The sequence below is a fragment of the Citrus sinensis genome, chromosome 4 (assembly GCF_022201045.2).
Source record: "Citrus sinensis cultivar Valencia sweet orange chromosome 4, DVS_A1.0, whole genome shotgun sequence".
Lineage (NCBI taxonomy): Eukaryota > Viridiplantae > Streptophyta > Magnoliopsida > Sapindales > Rutaceae > Citrus > Citrus sinensis.
In genome coordinates, this window is record NC_068559.1 from 25,312,607 (window position 1) to 25,331,690 (window position 19,084).

The 19,084-nt window shown below is 34.5% G+C and overlaps 3 protein-coding genes, 1 non-coding gene and 1 pseudogene across 5 annotated transcripts; 2 read left to right on the top strand and 3 right to left on the bottom strand.

Annotated features, from left to right (window-relative positions):
- Positions 1–565: 565 nt before the first annotated feature.
- On the bottom strand, positions 566–3,043 carry LOC102631076 (mitochondrial import receptor subunit TOM20-like). 2 transcript variants are annotated; one of them, XM_006484030.4, is made up of 6 exons: positions 2,835–3,041; positions 2,588–2,666; positions 2,307–2,476; positions 2,165–2,212; positions 1,664–1,747; positions 566–935 (listed from the first exon to the last, which is right to left on the bottom strand). In XM_006484030.4, exons 1-6 carry the CDS (start codon positions 2,931–2,933, stop codon positions 813–815), a joined length of 603 nt encoding a protein of 200 aa, XP_006484093.1. In that variant the 5' UTR covers positions 2,934–3,041; the 3' UTR covers positions 566–812. The 2 variants fall into 2 exon arrangements, with proteins under 2 accessions (XP_006484093.1, XP_052296175.1); XM_052440215.1 differs by lacking the exon at positions 566–935 and adding an exon at positions 981–1,082 and having other exon boundaries at positions 2,835–3,043.
- Positions 3,044–5,433: 2,390 nt separating this feature from the next.
- On the bottom strand, positions 5,434–7,893 carry LOC102630778 (transcription and mRNA export factor ENY2-like; annotated as a pseudogene).
- A 2,610-nt stretch (positions 7,894–10,503) lies between these two features.
- On the top strand, positions 10,504–11,297 carry LOC102630464 (nuclear transcription factor Y subunit C-4). The gene has a single exon (XM_006484029.4). The coding sequence runs from the start codon at positions 10,722–10,724 to the stop codon at positions 11,151–11,153; it is 432 nt and encodes a 143-aa protein (XP_006484092.1). The 5' UTR covers positions 10,504–10,721; the 3' UTR covers positions 11,154–11,297.
- Positions 11,298–11,906: 609 nt separating this feature from the next.
- On the bottom strand, positions 11,907–17,009 carry LOC102630170 (65-kDa microtubule-associated protein 8). Its single transcript, XM_006484028.4, has 11 exons — positions 16,512–17,009; positions 16,208–16,411; positions 15,542–15,799; positions 15,225–15,437; positions 14,734–14,889; positions 14,459–14,618; positions 14,225–14,376; positions 14,048–14,135; positions 13,668–13,741; positions 12,626–12,700; positions 11,907–12,543 (listed from the first exon to the last, which is right to left on the bottom strand). Exons 1-11 carry the CDS (start codon positions 16,593–16,595, stop codon positions 12,220–12,222), a joined length of 1,788 nt encoding a protein of 595 aa, XP_006484091.1. The 5' UTR covers positions 16,596–17,009; the 3' UTR covers positions 11,907–12,219.
- A 1,821-nt stretch (positions 17,010–18,830) lies between these two features.
- Positions 18,831–18,933, top strand: LOC112499110 (U6 spliceosomal RNA). The gene has a single exon (XR_003066636.1). It is a non-coding gene; the product is annotated as a U6 spliceosomal RNA (small nuclear RNA).
- The last annotated feature ends 151 nt before the right edge of the window (positions 18,934–19,084 follow it).

Below are 19,084 nucleotides of genomic sequence, written 5' to 3' on the forward strand. Positions count from 1 at the left end.
TTGTACTGTAATCGGAAATGGCCTCAAAGCTCCCATCGCGATTGAAGGGTTTTCTTTATTGAGTTATTTATTTATATTTTATGTTTAAATGAGTATGGAAACACAAGGGCAAAAATTCCTATGTACTTTCATACTTTGTCTCCTTTGGCAATTGCTGATTAGAAAGATTGGCAGAAAGTGCATAACAAATACAATGAAAAGACTAGAATAAATGAACATTTTTAAACCTTTACTAAGATGTCTAACAGTTGCATGACTAAAAGAATTATCTCTGATATTCAAAGTTTAGGAGAATACAATGATTTTTACTTGTCAAGTATTTCCAAGTTATCCACGTTTCAAAGGGAAAATCCCACTAATTTATTGGAAATAATTGAAAAAATAGGGAGCAATTTTAGGCGAAATAATACACACAGGAGCAACCATTCTCGTTCAATAGAAACAAAAGATCTATCATCCTTAAAAAGCAATAAAAATAGTGTGGCCTTAAAGGAATCCTCCATAAATGACTAAAGAAAAGCCGGGTGGACTAACTAAGCATAAAGATCAGTGGATCAGCAAGAAAGGCTAAAAAGTAAAAATCATAATTATGCAATTCTGCCACTATTTTAAGTTAACAAACAAATAGACTGAAACAATGTGTGTCAAAAGTAATAATCCTACTTAAATGACTGATGGAAAACATTGTGGGGTAAAATCAACATATGGTAGCATAACACATGCACTAGTCCACAAAACTGATCTCATCCTCGGAAAATCCTTTGCTAAAATGCCCCAACATGGTTATCTCAAAGAACGAGCATATGTAAAGCCTATCTTGCAGGAGGTGGTGGAATGCGGGAGTTTGCCATTCCAACCCATGCAACAATTCCAACAGCAAGGATTACCCATCCAAATATATCGTACTTTAGATCACTGCTCTTCTTCTTGGAACTCTAAAAGAAAACAATCAAATTTGAGGCCCAAAAGAAAAAAACTAGGGACACAAAAGATGATTATTGTAAAATGAAATAATTTAATAGCAACACCATGTACGTATGTATAAGCTCTTCGACACATCCTCTCGTCTCATGCAGACATTTCTAGAATACAACAACGATGAATAAATCAGCAGCTATATGCCCATCTGACTATAAAGTCCAATGTTTCCAGTATAAAATCGAATGATTACAACAGAAATAAGAATTAGATACTAATAGAAGGATAGGGGGAATCGTGCTAGTAGGAAACAAAGATCCCATTCGAGTACTAATGTCAGCCATGAGATTGAATCATAGAGAAATTGTCAACCCAGATATTTTCCTTTCTTTTTTTCTTTTTGACTAGATAAAAAAATGGTTCAAAAGAAAATTTCATAGAGGGGCTTTACACACAATTTACCCTTTGGTAATCAAATTTCCAACATAATTGAAGAGTGCGTCTGTGGCAGGCCAATTGATGCACAAAACCCTAAAAGCTTTAATTTATTGTGAAGTAATTTCAACATTTCCAGAACATCACAAAGATGGCAAATTGCTATCTATCAGCTAGAGATTACTCACGAAGAAAACTAAAAAGCCATTTTCATTTGGTGAACACATATGCAAAAATTTACCTGGCAAAGATGGAAAAAAAAATTATTTTGGTTTGCACTAAGAAAATCACAATAATCTAGAACCCAAACCTGTGCATTAGAAGCAGAAGATCCTCCACCGAGAGTCTGCTGATTAATTCCATGTTTATGGAGCTCCATGTGCAGTTCCGGTGCCTAGGCAGACAAGATATTTGATGACTTCAGCACATGAAGACATAACAAAAAAGGGATATTTAATCCCTAGTTCACAAGGAATAGTCTAAAATTTGAGCACTCGTCCTTGTAATTCAACACCTGCCAGAACCTGGCAGAGTTCCCAAGACGAACTCAGTTTACCCATGTCCAGTCAACTCATAGTATACAAGATAAATGTCAAGATGAAGACTAGGAAGAAAACCTTAAAGCTCTACACGATAAACTGATGTGAATTTGAACATTCCTTACAAACCCAACCCATGCTACTAGCCAATCAATTATTAGGCGAATTCTCTAACATTGACAGTGGACAAATAGCATCCACGTGAAAACTTCAATATCAAAACTAGCACTTACATATTCAAACAAAAATAAAAACAAGTAAGAAAGCAATACCTTAGTACTGACTTCTAAAGATTTCTGATAGAGCTCATTAGTTGGTTCCTACAATGATAAATTCCACGTTACTAAACTTCTAGCAGATTATGTAACATTTGAAAATTAAATATTTTTATAGCTAGAAAACTCAGTAGATTACCTCATCTACTGCTCTTTGGAAACACTCTGACGCCTTATCAAAATCACCTTTTGCCTCAGAGAGATCGGCAGTCAAAAATCCACAAGAGGTGTGAGCATTTCCGAGACTCCATAAAGTATAATGCTTTGCAGGATCTATCACTAAAGCCTCCTCAAATTTTGAAATGGCTTCTGTAAACAGATATGGTTCATTCCATTAACAAAAATAAATTAAAAAAAACAAAGAGAATAATTAGCAGCTATCAAAAGTGCTAATTTGAATTACTAAAGAAAAACATCAACCATTTATTATCTTCTTGGAGTCAGAGACACTTTCAAATTGAGACAATTCAAGCAATGCTTCTCCCCACCTTGTGAGATTCTGCATAATGTTTGTGATCAAATAGTTCAGTAAAACTACCAAACAAAAACTTTACAGGCAAAGGAAAATAAATGATAACACTAAATAACTTCTTCTTAATCGGAAAATAACATTTTAATTAATTAAGAAAATAAATAAAGAGTTGAGTAAAAAGGAGGAGATACTGACGTCAGCATCGAGAGGGTCTTTGGCGTAATTAGCTTCAGCTGTTTTACGATTGTGTTCGGACAACAAGAGCCGATCGAAATCGCTTTGTGAGAATTCCATGTCTGAGGATTCAAGTGCAGGCGGCAGTTTTTGCTGAAACTTAAAACCTCCGAGTTCGCTATTATATGGGCGGCAGCCCAAAGTCGATCGCCCCTTTCTTTTTATTCAGTAACTGATTGGTTTTACTTATTTAATTTCATTATTTATTTATTTTTGTTATAATTTAATTATTTTTTAAAAATTAAATAAATTATTTTTTATTAATAAAAACTCAAATTTTGAAAATTTAAAGATAGATGTTGAGATTTTTTAATATATTAAAATATCTAAAAATATTTTTTTATTTAATAACCTTATTTTATTAATTTCATAAGATAGCTTTAAGAAATTCTCTTATCATAGTAATTTTATAATTTTTAATAAAAATTCTCATTGACAATCAATGAACTAAACAATTAATTATTTTTTTTTGTGAAACCTCTATTTATAAAAATTATGCTGATAAAACTCTAATTAAATAAATTTTATATGAGAAGTTATACTAAATGAAACCTCAATCACGTACGGATTTTTGTAATACAATGTGGAATTAGGTCAAATGTGGATCCTGTAAAGAATGTCCCTTTTCTATTTTTTTTTTTATTTGTGTAAATAATAAAAAGATGCATGTTAGTACGAGTAAAATTTAAAAACTTATTTTTCACGCAAGATTTTGCAGCCTAAAGGCTAAAATTACCATTAATAACATATAATATTATTTTTTCGTTACTTTGGTTAATGTGGTTACTTGGTTAGCTTGGAGGCTACTTTGCCAATGGTGTATTTCGAAACTTGCTAATCTTGGTAGAATAACGAAAACAAATTAACGATCACTCACATCTTTTAAAATTTATCGTAATGGTTAGATTTTGTAATTCGGCACGATAATATTATCAGATACAAATTGTACGATTTCTTTTGATTTGTATGATTTTTCGCCAAACAAAATTGCGGTGTAAAGTTACAATTTTTTTTAAAAAAAATACTATTCGTCTATAATGTCAAGAGAAAGTTGAGAGAAATCACAACTTGTGTTGTTGTTTTGACTCTCTCCCTCTCTTTGTATACTAAATCTTTTTTATTGTTAAAAAAAAAGAAAGTAGAAAATGACAAGGTAAGCAATTCTGTCACGTGCAACACTCTCTCTCTTGGCATTATAATAATTTTATATTGTTATTTTTTTACAAAACTTCCTCTTGGATTGAGACTTATTCAAAAAAAGGTTAATGTTAAGTTACATTCATGTAACTTACAACCCTCTCACATGAATAGTGAGTAAGCTCACTATTCATGTGAGAGGGTTGTAAGTTATGTGAATTTAACATAGAGGGATCCCCAAGAAAATTCATGATCACCAAGTTGTAAAGAACGAAGTCAGCAAAAACTCGCTCTAGTGGTAGGTCCTACAATTTGATGGACAAAAATCAATTGAAGTTAAAAGAATGTCATCAAATCAAAGAAACCAATAAATGGATATACTTTGCTTCATTAAAAAAAAAACATTTTAAGCTCACTTTATTAACAAAACACCCCATTTTAACCTCACTTTATTAACAAGAGAGAGAGAGAGAGAGTGTGTCGGCATTATAATAATTTTATATTGTTATTTCTGCACTCTCTCTTAGCATTATAATAATTTTATATTATTATTGTTTAGGATGATCTGTAGAGGGGGTGAGTGCTGAGGATAAGAGAAGGAGAGAGAGAGTGAGGACAATTTGGGGTGAGGGAGAGACTGCTGACTACTGAGAGAAGGAGAGTAAGGACGATCTGGCTAGAAATGACAAAAAAACCCGACTCGATTTTTTACCCGATTGACCCGACCTGAATTTTTAGGGGTTTCACCTAAATTTAAGGGTAAAAAATCGAGCTCGGGCTTAAAAAAAAGTTCAATTAAATTCATGTCAGAGTTCGGGCTTTATGTGACCCGACCCTATCATTTAATAAATAATGTACAAAATATTAAAATAAATGATTTAGTAACAATTTTATATATATTTAAATTGTTTTCACACTTTTTTCATAAGTAAAATTCTTGAAAGTGAAATTTTTACTAGAGAAGAATTTGTGGATGAAGAAAAATGTGGCCCACAAATATAAGAGTAGTTTTTTTTTTTTTTTAATGTTGTAGCTTGTTAAACCAATAAACTAATAAACTCCTTGTTTAAATTGTGGTATTGAGTTGTGTGTTTTGTTTTATTTGTTAAATTGACAAACTCTTTGGTTAGATTGTAAAATTGAATTTTGTGTTTTTTAAAGGAATGAGACATGGTTTTTAACTTTTCATTTATATTTAGTTATATAATTTATGATTGAGTAGAGTAATTTTTATATTTATATTACTTTAAATAAGTTTTAAAGTTTTTTAAATTTTAACATATTAGGGAAATTAAATTTAAACTATTTAAATATTAAAAAAAATTTGGTCGGGCTCGGGCTATTCTGATCGGGTTAGGCCCGTCTCGAAGGTGAAGTCGTAGGGCTTTTTGTAGGGCTTGGGTCCTTTAGCTGTGTTATAAGGTTAAGCCCGAACACGACCCTATCAATTGCTAACCCGCTTCTCTTTTTTTTTTTAACAATAAAAAATGTTTAGAACTCTAAAAGAGGGAGAGAGACAAAATGACAGCGCAAGCTGCCATTTCTCTCAACCTTCTCCCAGCGTTCTAGCTATTTAGCACGACGAAAATTCACTTTCAATTTTCAAACTTCTGTACAAGCGATGCCCCTTCAAAGGAAACTCAGTAGCAAGGTTTGCCAACTAGCTATATCATATCTAAGTAGCAGTTGATGCTAGAAATGATCTGATCCGCTGCAAAAGCTCGGCCTTCACTGGATCAGGAACAGATGCTGCGTAACACAAGCAATGAAAACAGTAAATTAGCATAATTCATCAGAGCAAAAGTAGTTTATGCTGCGTCGTGAAAGATACAGCTCCACAAATTGGTAATTTATATGGCAAAGTACGTGTGAAGACATCAATCAACCACTTGTGAGGTAAAATGAAAACTTCAATTATAAAAACTGATATTCACTCACCAAAAAAAAAAAAGTAAAAGAAAAACTCTTGTACCGGTCAATGTACTACCAAGTTTGGAAAAATCCAAATATAAAAATTCATTCATGTAAAATTTGACATGCAAAGCAAAAAGAAAAAATGTTTTGAGCTACCTCAGTGTGTCTTTCTTCTCATACTCGCATGAGCTAAATAGCTAGGTCATCCTACCACTACACTCAAAGAATTAGGATTTATGATTTCGAGTTAAATGCATTAAACATTCTTCAAACCTCGTTCATCCACATGTTAAGTAAATTTTGATTTCTCAAACCTCATATTTCTTCTCTCCCTGTTTCCCCTCCCTTCCAATTTCCACATGGTATAACGAGCTTCTATTACTTTTCTTTTAACCACAAATTAAGGTCAGAATTCCAAAACGAAATCTCATTCTCAAACCCCACAAATAAAATGAGTTGTGCCTAGTTACAAACATGAACTTGAGGATCTACAATACGAAAGTAACCACATAAAATCTGGCAGAATTTCTCCAAAATGGGGATAAAGGATTATTGTGAGGGAAAAAATCACCTCTGCCCTTCGGGGTAATAACATGCACTAAATCATCTACTGTAACATTATTCCTTCCTTTTTTTCTTGTATATGCCCTTGTTCAAATCACAAGGAAAAAAATTAGATGCAAGTAAGTCACCATCTATGCACAATAAAAAGCTATAGACAGCTAAAAATGGATGTTGGATTCATACAGAGATAATAACATACAAATAGAGTTTTGAAATCCAAAACCAAAAGGACTTGGGTTTATATTGATAAATTACCAAACAGGGAAAGAAAAATGTTAAGATAGCAGGTTATCGTTCTTGCAGATGATAGCTACTTACAACACAGAGCTTGGGGATATCATCAAAGCTTACTTATGATGAAATTATAATCTTAAATTTTATCAACATACATAACTCAGAGAAATATAAAATAATTTGGCAGATAGGTGAGAGGAAAGATCCCCATATACATATCTTGAAATGGAATTAAGTATGTGGAGACGTACCTATCGATGCAAGCTAAAATCTGAACATAAATCTTTATTCGCATCTAGCACAATCAATCAGAAAACAATGATATAGCTCAAACATGATATCATTAACAGCCTCCTCATCATTCTATTGTCGAGTAAGCACCACCTCAGTGATTTGTTATACTAAAATATTGATCCCTTTTCAGTATATAAAACAAAATACAATATAGTCACTAAGAATATCCGTTTTCAATCTTCTGATAAGAGCATGATTTCTTTCGTAACCCTAGAAACTATAACAGTACTGTTACTTATATCACTCATCATAAAAGAACTATTCTTTATTAACCTATATAAATCAATTGAAGTTAATATTGCATTATTACCGTATTAATAAGAAAATTAAATAAAAAAAAAACCTTCAAAGAGATTTCATCTCATCCCTCCAACCGCATTCTATAAGCCTCTCTCTCAGAAGCTCCTTCAATCGTTCTTTCTCCCCACTCTCTATCATCTACAATCATTAGCAAAATAATTTTTCGTAGGGAAAACAAAAATTACAGAACGAATATTATTTATGCAAAGCAATGAAACTGATTAAAGAACCTTGATGTTGATAATTTCCTGAAGAGCAGGCTCTTGATTTTCACGATTCCTGTCGACATCTGGGGTTGGTGGACGATTAATAGAAGACCTCCTGTGACATACATAAGAATAATAACAGTGTTAATTTCACGTCGCTGAACGCTAACCGTAGTTCAGATTTAAGAGCAAACTAAATAAATATTGATGGTAAATGCTAAATAACTTACTTGGCAGACATTTTCTTGTTGGCTGGACGTTTGATATTTGCGAGCAGAGCGTTTTTGCTGCTGATGCTCTGTGTTTAAGCTCGGGCTAGACGACGGGCTTTTACAGGTGTGGAAATTTGCGCGTTTTATATTCGTTCCATGCTAAACATTAGACGACATATCGTCTGTCTAGTGGTCTGGAGATATAGAACGACATAGCATCTGATTTAAAGATGTAGACGACAAACCGTATACCTTTTAGCGGTACAACGACTACGTACAATTCTTACGCAGGACGAAATAATTGACGACAAATCGTCCACAAAGAGTTTTTGAACGACCAACCATCAGCCTTGTGATCAAATCGATAACTAGCCGTATATTTCTTTAAGAAAAACGACGGGCGTACATTCTTTAGAAGCCAATCCATATCAGTTAATTCAAAGAATATTTAAAAGAACTTGATTTTTTTTTTCAAATTAAACTATTGAATTCAACCACTTTAATTTATTTATAAATTTAATTGGAGTACTAACGCTTGTACTAATTTCGTTAAAATTATATAAAGTTTATATTTAAAACGACGTGCCAACCATTAAAAAGAGATTGATAGAATAATTTGATTGTTTGTATCTATTTCCATGAACAATGTTCTTCGTGTTTTTGACTTCTAATTAAAGTATAAGAAGAGAGTAATGTTATGAGTAATAAACTATTTGTACATTCTTTTAATTAAATGACATAATAATGTTAGTTAAATAAAAGAATACACGTGTCACAAATTTTATTTTTATTATAACATTTTTGTTCAACTAATATTATTTAACAGTAATTCCGACACAATAATTTACACTAATTTGTGGTTTTGATTAAGGATGGTAACTTGCCGAGTGTCTAAAGTTACTAATGCCTATGCATGTAAGATGTAACTCATGTGATAAATTATACGTATGTCACTGGACTGTACCCATTGTGAGCCAAAATAGGTATAGGTGGGAAATTTCTAATACAGAAATAAAGATAACACTCCATGTCCTCTATCCCTTTTTTTTATTTTTAACATTATACATATACCAGTGCATTGAATCGAGATTATAAATATCACCCAAAAATATGAAGACGACAGAAAAATCCAATTCGACCCAAGCCCAAACATTTCGGGACTGGGCCAGTGGATTAAACACTGGACTTTTCTCATAAAGCATGAGCAGTGCTTAAAATTATATTTTAATTTAAATACATATTTTTATTTAGCCCATCCATAATTTAATCCCACCTTTTATATATATGTCATATGACATCCAGAAAATATCCCACTTAATATAAAAATATTGTCCGGCTGGGCTCAGGTTTTGCCAAGTCCGGCCCGAGTCTTGTATTTTACCATCTCTAACTTCCTATGCGCTGCGACAGAAAAAAAATAATAAGGGTTATTTTTCGCCATCCCCCAAAAGAATCGATAAATATTACCGTACACTTTAATTTTTCAATAATTATCACCGCGCATCTATTCCGTTAGAAATTACCGTTAACTTTAACGGTTTTAACAAATATTTACTGAAATTACCACACTGCCCTTTATACAAATTGAATTGACTGGTAGTACTAAATAACCCATATATTTATAAAGAAATTACAGGAATATATTATTTGGCAGTTGCCAATTTATTTTCTTGAAAAGATAATTATAAAATGTAAAACAAAAATAATGAAATACAGACCGAAAATAATTACAATAAATTAAGCTTTTTTTAAGAAATTAAACTAAAACTAAAATTAATTGGAATTATTAGTTCTAGAACCAAAGCCCAGAGTCCAACTCTTCTACTCCAACATCGTCACATTTCCCACTTCCCTTTCACGAGCCGATGCAGATAAATCAAGCAAGTCATTTGTTATTACCAAGATTTGAGTGAGACCCGATTGATCACAATCAGAGATCTTCTCAGAGTCATACTTACTCTCAAATCCCAAACTCATGCGCAGAGGAAATCAATCATGGCTACTACTCTTTCTTTCTTCTTCTATTTCTTCAAAACTTTCACCCCTCTGCAAAACAAGCATCTTGAGAGAAAAAAATATTTGAAGTAAAATAAAAAAAAATTCACTATATCCCAAATATTTACTTTGAAAGCACCACAGACAACATAAACTTCCAATTTCTACGCACAATCAAAATAATTTATATATCAAACAAATTATAAAATACCCAAACCTAAAATTAGTAAACAATAACATGGAAACTCCAAAATTTTAGGGTTGTGATTTTGCAGTTGCTAGTTGCCATTGACGATGCCGCGTCAGTCAGCAACAGGCCATGACTCTACGAATTGCCAGAAGCCTCCCGATCTCGCGTCACGCTCCTGTCGCTTGTTTCCACCCAGAAATGAGCATTCGCTATGGCAGTGCATTTGGTTATCTGACCCTTGTGACGTCGATGGAAGGGAAAAATGAACAGCCCTTGCTGGGGAGCGTAAATGGAAAAGGGAAGAAATAATTGCTTGTTGTGAAGTGTGAATAAAGGAGAGACGAAGATGGAGCGTGAATGGCATTGTGGTGAAGGAAGGAAAAAAACAAATTTTTTTCTTTTTTTTTTCCTTTATTCATCCCTACAATTTTACTATTCTATCCTTGTAGCAGTTAAGTTAATGGTGATTTCTAACGGAATGGGTGTGCAGTAATAGTTGTTAAAATATTAGGGTGCGTGGTAATATTTGTTGGTTCTTTTGGGGGGTGGCGAAAAATAACCCTAATAAAAAAAATAAAAAAAGGAAGACAATCCGTCCCTTTTGGCGCGGGAATCATCTCTGTTGGCGCGCAAACTTCTACCCCAACGACAGTTGCGAGAAGAAGAAGCACCCGACTCATCTGAAACGTGAAAAATCCCGAAACCCCTGCACTTTCCCGCCAAAACCGAAAATCTAAATTCGCCATCCTCTGTTCCCTAATTTTTCTTCTCATACCTCCAAAAGCGATCTTACCATCCATCTATGGCAGAAGAAGCAGAAGAACAGAACACGGAGACAACTCGGCCCGAATTTCCCGTTGGCCGGGTCAAGAAAATAATAAAACTCGACGAAGACATCAATAAGGTAACCTCAGAGGCCCTCTTCATCGTCTCGCGATCCACCGAGCTGTTCCTGCGATTCCTCGCCGAAAAATCGGCCGAAGCCGCAATCGAGAAGAAGCGAAAGACTATAAAACTGGGAGACATGAGAGTCGCCGTCAAAAGGCACCGGCCGACAAGCGACTTCCTTCTCGACTCGCTCCCCCTGCCGATTCAGTCTCTGGATCGCCCTGCTACTGGGAAGGCGCGTTCTCGTCCTGCCGTGGAAAAACCGTTGCCGGTCGGGACTCGCCGGATCGACCGTTTCTTTCACAAACCGGAAAATGAAGTTCCAGTTGAGATCGAGGATGATTAGGTTTTTGATTGATTATTGTACTGGACAATAAAATAAGTCCTTCGTTTTGCGGCTTTTATGCAATCAATTAATTAAAAATGAACATGTAGTTTTGTATTTAAGATGAATCTTCTTCCTTTATGTTTTGGTTTCCTTTTGGATTAATTTATGATTAGTTCTTGTGTTTGCATTTTGTCACAGTTTATGCTCATACCGATGATTGTTGAATTAAATTTGTTTGATATTATAGGAGGCATAAATCAAATAATTGCGGCGAGGGCTTCAATAATAGTATTATTGTAATCAATCGATTATAGATCTGGGGTTTGATTCTATTACTTTTGCAAATTCATTTTTGTTACAATTTTTTATTTGTAAAGCATAAAGCCCATAAGAAGAGATGCAGATATGCTCGAGATTGGGGCATTGTAAGCGGTGAGAATCGTAGCATCCATACGAAGAAAGATGCATTTGGGCATTTGGGCTGCTGCAGTTAAACGGAGCTGTGCAGTTGCTCAAGTTATTGGCTTCTTTTCCTTTTTTGTTTCCCCCAATTATATGATCGTCATGTGCTGCCGAGGGCACATGATTCATAGAGATGACATGGTTTCTTTCTTTATGAAACCATGTGCTGCCGAGGGCAGTACAAGTGTACAATTAACTGCAGAATGTGTTCTGTTTCAAAGTTGACAGTTTCTAATCAGTTTGTTGGTCATTAACTCAATCCATCAATAATAAAACTGACGATTGTGGGTTACCAACATGCTTTATAATACCTTCTGAGCAATTAGCTAATCTGTAGAACTACCTGCACTGTGTACATCTGCAGTGGTAAAATAAGAATTCAAAGACTCTGAAACCTTTTATTTTTTCTCGTAATCACGATTGGCTTGAGGTTCTAGAACGCCTACTGAGTGTATTACACAAATTCAAAACACAGATACGCTAATACTTCCTTGACTGACATGCAAACTGGATTTATTCTTCCTTATGATATACTATATTTTCTCAGAGAACAAGGTTTCTCTATTTACTTCTGCTTTATGATTTCATCAGATGTGAAGATTCACCAAATCTGACTGTAAATTCAAGGAGATAAAGGGCCTGAAAATGTTGATACCACTGAAGCTGTTTCATCTTTAAAATGAGAAGCATGGCCAAATCGAGCAAACTTCTTTTGTTCCTGCACTTTCCTTCCTTCCTTAATAAAGGATATGCCTTGGGTTGCTGAATTGATGCTGTATGTTCCCAGTTGTTGGATGCCCAACGAAATCCTCCTATTTAAAGGAATTGCATTGCTAAAGCTTCCATTCAAGCTTCTGTTAGGAATACGCCGATTGCTGCTGCCCGGTCTGGACCCAAAGACATTTTCTTGCTCAACTACCACTTGGCTCTGCACCTTCTTCTTTTCCTGTGAGAAAGGCCAAATTTTGATTAAACTTGGCTAGAGAATACATGAGATTCTTTGCCATTGCATGTCAATAAATTCTAACCCTTTGTCTTTGCTTCTCCTCCTCCCTTTCTTGTCTTGCCATATTATACTCTTCCAACATTGCCAACAGTGGTACCTGGATGACCACAGATGTTGATTCCCGTCAACTGATTAGCTAAGAAATGCTTGAGCGAAAAATAGGTAAAATGCAAGTATAAGACCATCATATGGAAGAAATTTAATCTCGTTGAGACATCAAACTGTCGGACTTTGATACGAACTGCAATTTTGGATACTGATGACTTGAAGTTTTCTCTACGAGAAGCATTATCCTCTGTTTAAGTTTAAATAATAACTTCATCAGATTAAATGACTAGTTCTATACATGCAAAAAGAGTTTGCAGTTTGATATTGTTGTGTAATAATTACATTTGTCAGAAGCAATATTTGTAATGCATCAACATAGCAGCTTTCCTTGACGAAAAAGCTTTATTTTTCAGTTAGCGCAAACACGCTTTTCAACTAATGTACTTAAATGCTCAATCTACAACCGATGTTGATAATAAGTAACAAAGGAAAAGACAGTCTTGGTGATGCCTGCATCGTGGCCTGTACATGAAGGCAGGGTTCAAAACATAGATAATTTTTAATAACTAAGGTTCTTTTACAGAAATTAGTTGGGTATTGAATTTGTGTACTATTTCATGGAGCATTTAGTCCTTTACATAGTTTAGTTGGACCTATACTAGTTTATGGAGCTTTTAGGACGGAGAGCATGATGTTAAGGGCATTATAGAAATGGAGGTTGGGTGTTCGGGTCCATTTTAGCAGTTCTATCCTAACGAAAAATTATTTCAAGAAAATTTGAAAAGTAAAAATGCACTAGTACTTAGTAAACAGGATCTGCAGTTCAGACAAAGCAGTTAATTGCCATTAATTCGTCTAATATTCTGAATTTATATTCTTATTACTGTTTCTGACCTTCAGGCTTCAGCCTTTGTGGCTTAGGAAAACTTCAATCTTATATTTCCATTTGCATTTCAGCAGATACTTCATGCAGATTGGTGTTTATATCAATATATGCTGGCAATATGTTATCTTACCTCATCATACAAGAAAACTTTCTTTCTTTCTTCTTCCCAACTTTTAGTCATTGCAAAGAGTGAATCCACCAAAGCTGCATCAAAACAGTGAGTAAATATGAACAGATATGTAAGACAAAGATATTATCAGGTTGGTCATAGTGTAGTGTGATAGAAAATTTCAAAAACAGAGGCTTTTTGATTCATTAATATTGTTTATCAGTTTTCTTGGTTAATTTTCCATATAATAGTTTATCCAGAGTAATTTCTGCATATAGTCAATCCTGCAGCTTTTATTATTCTTTTGTTTGAAATGATTAGTCAAAACAAGTAGGCCATTCACAAGTTCCTGCTTCCAAATGTACATAAATTTCTAATATTGAGAATCTTTCGCATGTTACCTGGAATTTTCTTGACTGTTACCCGCGCCCTTTCGGCACGCCTCAGGTTTCTGTGAGCACCTCTGCTAACTGAGTATCGATTCTCATCCTGTGGAAATGCATGAAGGAGGGAACGTGAAGAGATGCATTAAAGACGGAGTCAAATAATCATGTAGATGAATGGCTGTGGGATTATACCATGCTATATTCTTCTAGCCAGCGCTCCTCATCACGTGCCAACATCCACCTTTCGACCTTCTCCATTATAACCTTCCTGCTAGATGCTTCTTCCTTTGCCCTTGATATCTGTTCATCCATGCTCGTGAGGAGATCAGCATGATCAATCTCCCCTTTTGTATATTCAAGTCAGTTTGTAGGTCACACTAGATTAAGCAATAGAAGCACCTTAAAACAGAGAAATTTCTTCCCCACCAGAGTTTAGAAGGCTTGTTATTTTGTCCATCTTTGATTGAGAAGGAATCTCCATGTGTGAGTTATTGCAGATATCCTCTAGCTCCTTCTGTTTCTTCAGGAAAAGCTCTTGCATCTTGCTTGCTTTCAACTGATCCAATCGCTTGACTTCAGCCTCAGCCTTGAAACAATTTGAACAAATATTATGTGTAGTTGGAACTTGAAAAAAATATGAATAATTTGCGTTGTCTACTGTGTTCTAGTAGTTTGAAGAATTGTGAATCATATGTACTAACCTGCTCGATTATATTGTGGGTAAGACTTCCAGGCTCTGATACTTCTGCTGATGACACAGATAGTAAACTGGTAACATGGGAAAACTTTCTGCGATCATTATAGGGAGTGCCCATAAGATTCCACAAGTTCGTCAGTGCTTTGCCAAGCTGGTGAAGCTGCAAGGTTGACTCCATCAAAAATAAAAGATTTCGTCATCCAGGTGGTTGATCCAACTAGCGAACAATATTTTTAAAGTAAAAATGAAAGCAAGTTATTGCAGCAGAGATAGAATTAACCACTCAGAACCGTTTTACTTGTACATGGTTCTTGTCATGATTAAGGTTTAGACATCTTTCTTGTTTTATTTGTCATTGTGAAATTTTTAGAACTACATAATACAAAGGCAGAGTACTAGAGTAGTAATCGTGAATGTTTTGCACAGATCCAAGAACGAGCTCCATGCAGCCATGTTTACTCAAAAGAAGGATGGCATGATGTAATAAAATTTCACCTTCTCGAGGCGCTTCTTCTTTTCTTCTTCGAGAGATTCCACAGTACTATTGAGTTTTGCCAAAATGTTGTCACTAATGTTCTTGGATATTCCAAACAATTCACTCAAGCTGGGGTGAACTTTTGTTATGATCATGGAAGACTCCATCCCAAGTGTTGCAGACAGACTACGCACTGCATCTATGTATTTTTCTACCCTCTGGAGCCTGTCGTTCTTTGAAATCGACAAAAGAGAGAAACAAACAATTATAATACTCGTCAGTCTATGGAATAGTTCGCAGTCTCCTAAAAAATAAATCTGAAGGAATTTTATAGTACCTTCTCATTATGGAGTCCTTGTAGCTCAATTTGGTATTCCTCCAGTTTCTTCAGTGAAAGATCATTCTCGTTCACAATGACGTTTGTCGAAGAGTCGTCATATTCTGAAAGACCGGCTATTTCTGCAGAAATTTTCTGAATCTGTGCCTGTACGGCTCGGAATTGGTTCACCCTCTCTTCTTTCCTCAATCGCATCTCCCTCAAAGCTGGAGTGATTGAATCGAGCTGCTCCTTCAGAGTTCCTGTCATTTTCTCTGGCTGCAGCCAAGAACGAGTCAACATATGCAGGGATTTTATCGTTCAAGATAATTAGATTCTGTGTATAGGAGGACTATATATCTCCATTTTTCAAGTCACTAGTTAATAGATTTTCATGGAACAAGTTATTGTCAGGATTAGGGGCATATGATTGGCCTAATCTTGAGACCGGTAGAGAAAATTTCTGGTCAAAATGACGAAATTCAATGGATATGTAATGTTTCCCGGACAAATTTATTTTTGCATTTTGTTCAGCACAGTCGTGCATTATTCTTTTCATGTTCACGCATTGTTAAGTGATTCCAGAATACTGAATCTGTCCGCTCTTCAAAATGTACTATTAATTTAAATCACATGCACAGTTTAATGAGTGCTTTCCTACTGAACAGAGATTGATGGATAAGGTACCCGTCCAGGGAGTGATCGTTCACCAAGTGACAGAAGGAGGTGGGTGAATTCGGCTTCGGATTCTGCCAGCTCCTGATGCAAGCGAGCTCTCGATATGTTTGCACGGTCAACTTTTCTCCTGTATACATCTAAACACTCTTGTTCTAAATCTAGTAGAACCTTCTCTCTTTCAAACTGATCCTCTCCAACTTCATCCCAAATCATCTACTCCAATACAACATCAGTTAAACAAAATATAAACATTTAAAGCCATTTTTACATTCTAATGGAAAGCAAAGAAAATGAAAATATTTTTAGCTCTTGCCTGCAATTCTTGGAGTAAATATCCGCATGAGGTTTCCAGTAACGCAGAGCTTCGCATCGTGATTGGTGATTGGAAGGAAGCCATCTGTTGGCTCCTTCGAACTAGCGTACTAGAATGTAGGAGCTTTAGCTGAGATACTTGGACAACTCGAAAGTGGAAGCTTTGTGTTTGAGTACATTGCCACGCAACCAGGTACTTTGAGAAAGAAAGAGAGTAAAGGGGAATGTGAAAGTGCTGCGAGCTTTGGCTGTGAGTTTTGCTTAAAAGACAAGGCTGGCAGAGTTTGGTAATTCTGAAGCTTTGGGTTCAAGGGTCATCCAGGTTCTGGCTTTCACTCTCCAACTAATAGATTTTCATAAATTGAATAAATACATTTTTCCCTTTTTTTATTTTTTATTTTTTATTTTTTAGATGTGAAGTTAGAGCATCTTTTTCATGGAAATACAACTTATTTTTCATTACATTTGTGCCTTAGATGAGTATATAACAGGCAATGTCCTATATAAGCCTTCAATAGTGACTTGATTCCTAAGCAGCCTGTATATGGCCCCAAGGGAAAATCTTTTCTATATATCATTTTATTAAAGCTATGGAATCTGTACAAGCCTTTGCTTTTCATGATTGGTCCGGCTGCAAAATAATATCATTAGTACTTGGGTGATGGGCCAATGCACGAAAATCTGGGCCATCTGATATGATCCCTCAGTTTTGATGTGCAGTAATAATCATTGATCATGAGATTCTTTTCCCAGTTCCTCCTGAGATTTATTTTTCATCTTTTGTTTTTGGGTCATGATTATTATTCTTCAAATGTCTTACAAATATCTAATTAATCATCATTAATATTTTTGATTGTGTGATATCTAAGCCGAGGATCAATGCAAGACAAAAAATGATTACTAAATTTTTGTTTCTATAAAAAGTGGGAGAGGTTAGTGTTGATAAGGTTTGGGATCCAATTCCATTGGACATCATAATTATGTGATTAAGGAAAAGCTACTGAATCATTTTCAACAATGCACTCTTACCTCACACACCTTTTTAGTCAGAATTGGATTAGAATTAAAAGTAGTAACTTTCTTTATCGTAAATCCTTTATTTAAGACTTTGATGTTTGGTTTTGAGGGAGGGAGAATAAGATACCAAGAGTGTCAAAGGACCCAATCATAACATAAACCATAATAAAGAATGAATTAAGCTAAGTATTATTACTTTAATACTTGCTTGTACTTTGCAGTTTACCCAGATAAAGACGGCAAAAAGGAAAGTAGGATCTAGGGCTCGTGTTCATAAGCAAAGCAGAATTGGCACTTGAGGATATGGCAGAAAATTATCAAGCAACAGTTTGTGTTGTTTACATATTATGATTTTTATTACTGGTGTTAATAAAAAAATATATAATTGTTCAATTCTGACCATACACGATCATTTGAACGACGCTGACATATGATTACTAGTTTGTTCTTTGCGCTTTTTCATGTGCACACAATAAGAATTTACATAATCTATTTTTAATCATTATTATTTTCTACGCATTATATTATAGTGAAAAGAACAGAATTCTATATGATCGTGGACATTGAAGAACCCAACTTCGGCAGCAAGTGGACTTGGTAACTTTTTGGGTTGAATGAAACTATTGGCACCCCTTCATTTTCTCATAGAGCCCAATTTTAATTAAATTACTAATCACAATTTAAAATTAAACACACTTTTTTTTTTTTAATTATGTGCCTGTTACTTCTTATCTAACTAAAAGAAGTATCATAAATATAGAATAATTTATTAATTTATTAATTTTTTCATATTTCTTATTGATTAAATATCTTTAGTACTTAAGATTGCTTTCAAATTATAATTTAAAATATAAGTAATTTAAGCTAGTGATTAACATTAAAAAAAATTATCACTCAAAAAAACCTTTTAATTTGTTTTTAGGATAATAATAAGATTGCAAAAGAAATAAAAAAATATCACATTACTACTTTGATTTTTTAACAATAAAAAAATTAAATGAAAAATTAGAAGTGTATTTAAAAAAAATATTTTCAGAAATAAAATAAATATAACTAAAAAAAAAGGTTGCATGAAGAGAATAGAAGGGTGCCAATAGTCCAAACTCTTTTGAGTTTTCGAGAAGAGCCCAAATCCCAATCCAATGTTAAAAAGTACTTATTACAGTACCCAAGGGCCCAACGTCGGATCTTATCAGCGTGACGTCAACTATTCAAGTGTCTCATCCAAATCGAACTAAATCCCACATTGTTTAGTTATCCTTCCTTCCGAGTCTTAATATCTACAAGAGCCGCATGCCCTATCGTCTCTCCGGAGACATCCGATAAAATTGGAACGATACAGAGAAGATTAGCATGGCCCCTGCGCAAGGATGACACGCACAAATCGAGAAATGGTCCAAATTTTTTTTCGATCTGATTTTCTGATAATCTGCCTTCAAAATCATGTTGAATCGGCAATGTTTTCTCGAGTAATTATGTGTCTCAGCTGACTCGCTTCTGCCTTTTCTGTTCATCGTGTTAAGAATATCACTACTCCTTGTCTCGATAATTGATATA

Excerpts from the sequence above, each read along its gene's own strand:
- LOC102630170 (XM_006484028.4), bottom strand. The coding sequence starts at position 16,595 with ATGGCTTCCTTCCAATCACCAATCACGATGCGAAGCTCTGCGTTACTG. Across the intron at positions 15,800-16,207 it reads AACGATCACTCCCTGGACGG|CCAGAGAAAATGACAGGAAC; the intron begins GTACCTTATCCA and ends TCTTGGCTGCAG. Across the intron at positions 13,742-14,047 it reads AACAGTCAAGAAAATTCCAG|CTTTGGTGGATTCACTCTTT; the intron begins GTAACATGCGAA and ends GTTTTGATGCAG.
- LOC102630464 (XM_006484029.4), top strand. The coding sequence starts at position 10,722 with ATGGCAGAAGAAGCAGAAGAACAGAACACGGAGACAACTCGGCCCGAA.
- LOC102631076 (XM_006484030.4), bottom strand. The coding sequence starts at position 2,933 with ATGGAATTCTCACAAAGCGATTTCGATCGGCTCTTGTTGTCCGAACAC. Across the intron at positions 2,667-2,834 it reads AAGACCCTCTCGATGCTGAC|AATCTCACAAGGTGGGGAGA; the intron begins GTCAGTATCTCC and ends AACATTATGCAG. Across the intron at positions 2,477-2,587 it reads CTCCAAGAAGATAATAAATG|AAGCCATTTCAAAATTTGAG; the intron begins GTTGATGTTTTT and ends ATCTGTTTACAG.